The sequence below is a fragment of the Calidris pugnax genome, unplaced genomic scaffold (assembly GCF_001431845.1).
Source record: "Calidris pugnax isolate Ruff unplaced genomic scaffold, ASM143184v1 scaffold18, whole genome shotgun sequence".
NCBI lineage: Eukaryota > Metazoa > Chordata > Aves > Charadriiformes > Scolopacidae > Calidris > Calidris pugnax.
The window spans coordinates 7,802,615-7,810,983 of NW_015090812.1; the positions used below are offsets into that span (position 1 = coordinate 7,802,615).

Here is an 8,369-nt window from a genome sequence, read left to right on the forward strand (position 1 = left end):
GGGCAGAAAGCTGCGAGGAGGGGGGGTCTGGGGGTGGGTTTTTGCCCGGGAGCCGCTAGCCCCCCCCCATGCTGTCCCCACGCCGCCCGCATCCCCCACCCCACGCAGGGCTGGCGTCCCTCGGTATCGTGTCGTGTCGTGTCGCCGCACGACCCCGGGCTCTGCTTCGTGAGCCGTGAGCTCCCTCCGAGGTCACGGAGCTGCTCGGCTTCTCACCGAGCCCCGGAGCCCCCTCCTCACCCCGGGGTGAAGGGTGGGGGGATGTCCGTGGCGTACCGGGAGGATGCCGGTGTTTATCCTCATCCCGCCTTCTCGTTCGCAGCGGGTTTTTCGGCGAACCGGATTCCTTCTCCATGTACGGCGGCAACCGGGTGAAGAGGAGACCTTCTCCCTACGAGATGGAGATCACCGACGGTGAGAGCGTTTGGCCCCTTCGCTGGCTCTTGGCCGGGGAGGGGGGTGGTGGTGGGGTGGGGGGTGTCCCCATCTGCTGAAAGGGGCAAATTGCTGCGGGGTGCCACATGTTGGGATTAAAACCCCAAATCCTAAAGGACAAATAGGATGCCCGAGGTGGCGGGGGGGGGGGGGGCTCTGTCCCGACTGACGACCGGCAGCCTGCTCGGGGGGATTTGCTTTCGCGCAGCGAAGCGGTTCAGCGTATGGTTAATTACATCCCTGTTCTGCAAATTGCTTCGAGATGAAATCCCAAGGAAGGCACTAAATTTAAAGCCCCCCCCCCCGACTTGAAGCGCCCAGGCTGGATCAGGGCCACCTCAGCGACACGCTGCGTTTGCAAACCCTGGTCAGCCGAGGGGAGGTTGGTGAGGCAGCCCCCAGCCCCGGGCAGAAAGATCCCCCCCGCCTTAAAAACTGCTTAAAAACGAAGAGCTAAACCCGAGTTAAGGTCTGCAGGAGTCGCAGTGGGATTGTGGCCGTCCCTTGGCCGCCGCTCACTTCGCCAGCTTCTCCGCACCTTGAGCAGAAGGTACCCCCACCCCCGTGTCCCCAGAGCCTGGGAGCAGACGGGGAGGGTGACAGCCCGGTGGGATCCCCGTCGGACCGGCAGGATAATCCCAAAGGCAGGAAAAGCAGGGAGAAGGCAGGGCAGGATCCCGCTGCCCCTTCCCAGGCAGCGCACCTTTCACGTGGAAGCCCGACACGTTTATCTGCAATTAACAGCCCCTTACAAACGAGATCTAGTGAAAACGTATTTTCTCTTTAGCGATTGTAAATGCCGTGTTTCGATTCATTTTCCTTCTTTCTAGCTAGCTGTCCCTTTTCCTTCTCCCCGGCTAAGCTAAAATCAGATCAAATCGTAATCCACGTCGCTCTAAAATGATGGGGTACGAAATGCCGGGCTCGGGGCGTTATCTGCCTCTATCGGTCCGTCTCCCCCCGGTCCCTTCAGCCCGCAGCCCCCTGGGGCTGTGTCTCAGCCCCCAGCACAAGAAGGTCTTTTTGTTTGGATTTGGGTTCAGAGGCTTTAGCGGCTGCGGTGAAAGTCCATCAAATCACGGCGCCTGACTGCAGCTTTCGCCTTGCTGCTGAATTAGATACTAAGGATTACAGAGATATTTGGTTGTAACCAAGTTTTTTGATATATGCTTTAAAGCAGGTGTATACATTAAACCCAGTCCTGCAGGTTCTGGCTCGTGAATTTCCAAGACTAGGATCAAATTTTTTGGGGGGGGAAAAATAGGTATCAGATGATGCTGTCTAAGCAGGAGCAATTTGTAGGGATGTGCATCCCATGCTGAAGCATCTGTGCTGTCTGCTGGGCTTTGCTTGTCGTTCTGAGCATCGCTGCTGTGGGTCCTCAGCCCTTGGAAGGTGCAGAAAGGCAGAAGGGTCTTGCTGGGCACAAGGTGTTTGGTTTCCTCTGTAAGGGAGGGAGTGGTGTCTTTTTGCAATTATTTCTATTTCCATTTTGGGGAAAGTTTGGTGCACTGATTATCTTCTTAAAATATAGATATAAGTGGAGATGTAAAAAAAAAAAAAAAAAAAGTAAAAAAGCACTGGCTTTTTATATTCTGTAGCTTTGGAAGCTCATATTTTTACTTGTTTTCCTCAGACTTCTAATTTACAATTTAAAAAAAATCAAAAAGCATCAGTCAATCAATTGGAAGAAAATCCAGGCAAAAATTCTCAGCCAACTGCTTGAATTAATTATGAAGCAAATTTCTCTATGAGAAATAAATATCTTCTATTATAACACAGCTATGGGGCATTTTAAATTTCTCCACTGCTTGACACATTTTGTCCAAAGCCTGATCTTTTTCTAGAAGTTATGTTTAATTCAGTTGGTGTAGGAACCAAAAATCTGAGTGGTGTCAGAATTTGTGTGATGTTGTGGAGCTCCATTTGGGTGCCCCCGGATGAAGACGAACAGGTCTTTTTTCAAAATTTTAGGAATAGGTGCCTCTCAGGTGCAACTTCCAGTGAACAGAGAGGCATGGTTGAAGCCTGTGAAGACTGAAAGTCTCTCGAGATTTTTTTTGAAAATAAATGGCATCCAAGTTTGGTTTTGTTTTTTTTTTTTCCCTCACACTCTTATAGAAGTAAAAAGATTTAAGCTCCATCTCTTTCTAGATTCAAGGCCGTTGGCTTTGTTTGCTCTGGAAAGAGCATTTAAGTGTTGAAACTGTTGTATTATTGTAGCAGGTTACAGCACCTTCTCCGCTGTCTCATTAGCAGTGTTGGGCAGCTCGGTGCTCTTGAGGTCCCCTTAGTCCCCAGCACCATCCCCACGACCCCATGGCACAGTGGGCTGTGCACGTCAGGGACAAGAAACCTTCCCTTTCCATGAGCTCTCGCACGTTAATTCATACAAAAGGAATTTACGTGCTGTCTGGGAGTGGAAAATGGGCTTTATTAAAGCATCAGACCAGGATCTCGGAGGCTGGAGATGAGTTTCTCTCTCTGACATCCCCCAGCTCTTCCCCAGGGGCTCTTTGCAGTTTTTGGGGAGTCCCTCATCACGAGCACGCTGTGAGCAGTGAGTTGTGTGGCTGCTCACACGCTGGAGAAGCCGGTAGCTTTAATCTGTCTGCTCGGGAGCATGTCCCTCTGCAAACCCTGTGACTGGGGGTGGGACAGGCTGGACCAAAGGGTCGCAGTTTCCCCTGAGGGGAGGAAAGTGTGACGGTGTTTAATCAGCTGGAAAGAGGGATTCCTCTTCTCACATGGTGCTAGGTGGCACCTCTCAAGGCACAGCCTGACGAGGATGTCTCCAGAATCATATCTGGTCGCCTGCTCTGCCACAGTAGTTTTGTTTTCTAAGAAAAATGCTGTTTAAACATCCCTCAGGTTGCTGGTTTCACGGGGTGATGGCAGAGCTATGGCTTAGACCGCTCACCACAGCCAGGGACTTGCTCCCACCAGGAGGGACCAGTTAGACAAGTGTCTCAGAGTGGGGCTACAGGGGAGAGATGGTGCAGATGGGAACATCCACAGCCTGTCCTTTGGGGTACCACCCACCCATCTGCTGTCTCCAAGTCTTTGCTTCATACTTTGTGATGATTTTCACTGTATGTGATGCTTCCCATCCTATGGGGGCTTCTGCCATGGCCATTCTCCCAGCGTTTCATGATATTTCTATGCCCTTCCACCATTGGCATCTCCTGGAGGTGAGGATGGAAAGGATGTAATAATAAAAGCATCTTGTGGTAGTGTCTCCTTACATGAACTGGTTCCCATGGACCCAAGGACCTGCAGTCCTGATTTATGGTGTTGCTACTCCTGTAGCACAGTACTTTTGGGTAGATGTGCTTTTGGGTCTCTCCTAGTGCTGAAATCATGTCTCACCTGTGCCAACAGGAGTCACCCTTATGATCTGAAAGGAGAATTGATGCCTTTCGTACATCTGTCCTGTGTAACATGCCCCGTCAGGACTACGGCTGTAAAATTACAGGGATTTAACTGGGGTTCACGTGTAACTGAGCCAAATGGACACCTCTAGCAATTTAGAGTCCCTTCTCCCCTCACTGTCAGATAGGGAGGTTTTGCCATGACACGCAGAGAGAGCAGGTGGTCCTCGGGTCAGCTGTGAAACTGCTTCAACCTCCACCCGTGACCACCCTTCCAGCAAGGACACTGCTTTCACAATGTGGGTGGCATTGCTACCTGTCCTCATTGCTGTGGGGTGAATCCTGCCACCTCATTTCTCATAAACCAGCCAGAAGGCTGGTGGAAATCCTGTGGTCTCCATCAACTCTGCATCTCGCTGGCATCTTAGAGTTACCAAAGCCCCTGCTCAAGCTTATTTCCTCCTGTCCTAATGGTATGTCCTTAAGGTGCTTTTGGGGTAGAAAATAAGACCAGCTTGCAACCTAACCTTCTAATAGGACCTTTGTTGCTGAGATACCCTAAAAATAGAGCAGCCTTCTGCATGTGTGTCATGGCCCAAGCTTATCTCTTGGAGAGGTAAATTTAGGCATCTCAGGAGACATCTAAAAAGACACAACTCCATTTTTCCCTTCCACTGGATTGAACAGAAACCATGCCTACCTCCGCTCATCAGGGTAGCTTCCAGTTACCTGGAAACTGCTGTTATAAGTTGGTTAAGTTGGGAAATAGTGACCTATTTGGCAAAGTAATAAATGCCCTGTTGAGCCCTAGCTCCTAATTCTGCGTGGTTGCAATTGCAGGTCCTCATACGAAAGTGGTTCGTCGCATTTTTACCAACAGCCGGGAGAGGTGGAGGCAGCAGAACGTCAACGGGGCCTTCGCGGAGCTTCGCAAGCTCATCCCCACCCACCCGCCCGACAAAAAACTGAGCAAGAACGAGATTTTGCGCCTGGCTATGAAATACATCAACTTCCTGGCCAAGCTGCTCAACGACCAGGAGGAAGAAGGAAACCAAAGGGGCAAAGTGAACAAAGACTCTGGGATAGTCCAGGAAGACCTCCTGCAGGACATGTTGTCTCCTAACTCTAGCTGTGGAAGTTCTTTAGACGGAGCGGCCAGCCCGGACAGCTTCACGGAAGAGCACGAAACACTAGACTCGAAGCACACGAGGAGCCTGCACCACGCCATCCTCCCCGTAGAAGGCAACGCGCAGCGGTGATGACCTTCCGCGTCGCTCCCGAAGCGCCAAGGGGGAGGCGAGACCCGAGCGTGAAGATGGTGGAACTCCTGCTCTTGGGATTCGTGTCTCTGCCTTTCCGTGGAGGCTCGGGCTCCCCCTTCTTCTCCCCAGCCCGGGACGGAGCGGCCGGCACGTTGGCCAAGGACAAGACCAAACCAGATGGATGTTCGGCATTTAGGTACGTGATCGTACAAAGAAGAAAAGCCTTGAAGTCATCTTCATTGTACATACTGCTCGTGATGTGACTCTGCGGAGGGGCAGGACGTGTGGCCAGCACCTCTCCAGCATTCAGAGGGCTTTCAGACCGTTTGGTGACTGTTGCTTTTTGAACAGTCACCTGGTTGAGACGTGAAGCTCCTCTTTCTCTGCTGGTGGAGGCTGCTGATGCTTTCCAGCTCCACGTGGCGCTGGAGACTGCTGGAACCTGCGAATGCTGCAGCATTTCTCCAGCCTGTGGCATATACAACTGGTCTGAGCAGGAGCTGGGGCCACATGTTCTTGTTGTCTGAGAGATTTTGACTGTATCTTTTTAAAGAGGTGAAAACATACCCTCAACAAAAGAACTATTAAAAGGATTAAGACTTTTTTTTTTCTCTCTCCTTTTTTTCTTTTTTCCTTTTTTTTCCCTTTTTTTTCCCCCCCTTTCTTCCTTTCCCTTCTACCTAACTTTGGATTGTTTGGGGTTGTTGTATTTATGACGTGGGATTACTTCTGTTTAACGCTGTCATGCAGTATCCACTGAAAGAAAAGGTACATAGTGTTTTCTGCCACCCTCCCAGCTCCCCATTTTTCTGCTGGTAATGCTCAGCGGGTGAGTTCCAAGCCTGTTGTGTTCTCCTAGAGTCTTCCCAGTGGTTTCTGTAGGGCCAGAGCTTCTCTCGAGGAAGACGAATTTCAAAGTCGTAAGGGAAAAAAAATAATTTGCTAGTGAAACATCCCCTTGGACTGGGGGATTTTTAAATTCAAAAAAGCAACAAAGAGGCAAAAGGAGTCGATGATGCGTCAACAGTGCGTGTGTACATAGAGTATAAAAGGGTTTTAATGGTATACTTTGAATTTTTTGGTTTTATTGTGTGAAAATGGTGGTGGTTCAGCCATGCCAATGCCCGCAGGCTGGACTCCAGCTGCTGGATTCAATCCGACACTAGGAGGGTCTTCACCTGCCCGAGGTTGATAGGAGTCCCCAGCATCTCCAGATCTTGGGGGGAAGCACTAAAAGCAGCAGTGGGATTGGGCTCCATTCCCCAGCTGCAGAATTTATGGCCGTGACCGAGCCCATCCTCTGATCCCTGCTGCCTCCTGGGAGGGCGTTTGGGAAATAGGGACTGGGGAGCAGGAGGCTGCTGCTGGGAGCTGAGGAAGGCATCATGCCATCATCACTGCTGCATCAAGCCCATCTCTCACCCACCATGTGATGCCTGGTGGAGAGGTTGCCCCAAGCCCGTCCTGTTCCTTCTGCAGACATGTCAAGGCACAGAAACCTCCACCACGTTACAGGAAAAAAAAAAAATAAACAAAATAAAAAACACCCACAAACATCCTTGGGAAGGGAAAAAGTCCTTCAAGAGGGGACACCTTCCATGGCACTTGTTCCTTTTCAAGGGTGCTGAGGTACAAGGACACACAGAGGATTTGGGCGGGTGGCTGCAAGGCCCTCTGGGCTTTACTGAGAGCCCCATCATTTCCATCCCCGCTTGGTTTTAATGCCTCTTTGTAAATAATAGGTGGGAGGCTGGCACGGGTTGGCACATTTGGTGGAATTAGTTGCCAGAGGAGGGGTCCTGGACCGAGCAAGGGCTTCCAGCGTAGACCTGAAGCCACCAACCTCCCTCATCTTAAATTGGGGAAAAGGAGAATTCCTTCCCAGGTCCAGATGGCCTGTGCATGGGTGGTTGGGTTTTTTTTTTTAAAGAGATTACCCACAGGGCTGGGCCAGGGAAGAGGCACCGGCGGGTGATGGAGTGATGCTGAGGAAGAGGTTTGGGCTGTTCCTGGTGCCAGGGGTAGGAAAAGTGGGTGGTGGGGGCTGGCAGAGAGGGCCCTCCGGGAAGGGAGAGGGATGCTGTCACACAGCTAAAGCCGTTCTTGGTTTTCAGCATTCAAAATAACCCTGGGGTATATGTGTGTGGGGGGTGTTGTACACCCTTTTTATTAAACTACCGCAGGAAAAAGTCACCAAAACTTGGAAGTTCCTCATTCCCCACATGTTTTTTTTTTAATTTTTTAAATCCTTTTCGGTAGCTGAACAGTTGGGAAATGGTACAAACCATGGTGGCACACCCCCCCACCCCAGTCCCCAACAACCCACGCACACACGTGCCTGCTCGTAGCCCTGAGCAGAGCACACCGTAGGTCTCCGGGGGTATGTACAGTTGTACTTTAATTGTGATTTGAATGGTACATTTCCTCTGCCCACCTCTCCCTCCTGCCTGCTTCATCTCTCGCTGTGTGGACCATCGCCCCCCGTTTCTGTTGGAAACAGGACTTTGGGGCAATGTTGTACCGTGTGAGTGAGTTCCCGCCTGACGATTTTTGGGTTTTTCAGCCCCTTTCCCTTTCTCTGCCACCCTCCCCTTGGATTTCTGCATTTTTTCTGCAGAAACGAAGTAACCAGACCTGGTACCCTGAGTCTCAACCCACTGTGGATGTGCTATTTAGAAAAACACATTTGTTGTAATGTGTGTGTATATATAAATATATATATATAATGAATATATCAAGAATATTTCTAAATAAAGTTTTACAAAGCAGCCTCCACGTGCTGTCTCCCTCTCTCCTGCCTCATCGCTTGGATCCGTCGCTGCTTCACAACTGCATTCTTGGGCATTGTGGGATGAGGGTGCCAGGATGGTCCATCCCCAGCCATCCAAAGCCATCGAGAGGCAGCAAAAAACTTCCAAAAGGATCTAATAGTTGGGTTTTTTTTTTTTTTTATTTTCCTTGCTTGGTTCATGCCGTCCAGCCTGGGCTGGGCTTTTGCAGAGAGAGCAAGCGGGAGGAAGAGCGCGCGGGGCCGGCAGGAAGGAAGATGGGGGGTGAAGCAATCCCCCCACCGCAGGCAAGCGTTACCAGCCACCACCACCTTCCCCCCAGCACGTTATTTGTAGGTCCCCCAAAGCCTCCGACAGCCTTTTCCCCTCTTTTGGTGAGGGGAACGGTGTGGGGAGGGGAGGGAAGGGGGCTGCTTGGGGGCAACGCTGCTTCCCTTCACACCCCAGCAAGTGTTTGGCCACAATTTTATAGGCAATGACAGTAATTCCTCTTTTTTTTTTTTTTTTTTTTT

The 8,369-nt window shown here is 50.7% G+C and overlaps 1 protein-coding gene across 1 annotated transcript in view; it reads left to right on the top strand.

The window, feature by feature from the left end:
- Positions 1-7,836, top strand: part of TAL1 (T-cell acute lymphocytic leukemia 1) — a 9,611-nt gene extending 1,775 nt beyond the window's left edge. Inside the window, exons 2-3 of the mRNA XM_014938941.1 lie at positions 192-414; positions 4,647-7,836. Coding sequence (XP_014794427.1) covers positions 192-414; positions 4,647-5,065 — 642 coding nt within the window. The 3' untranslated portion in view covers positions 5,066-7,836. The remainder of the gene's footprint in view (positions 1-191; positions 415-4,646) is intronic.
- The last annotated feature ends 533 nt before the right edge of the window (positions 7,837-8,369 follow it).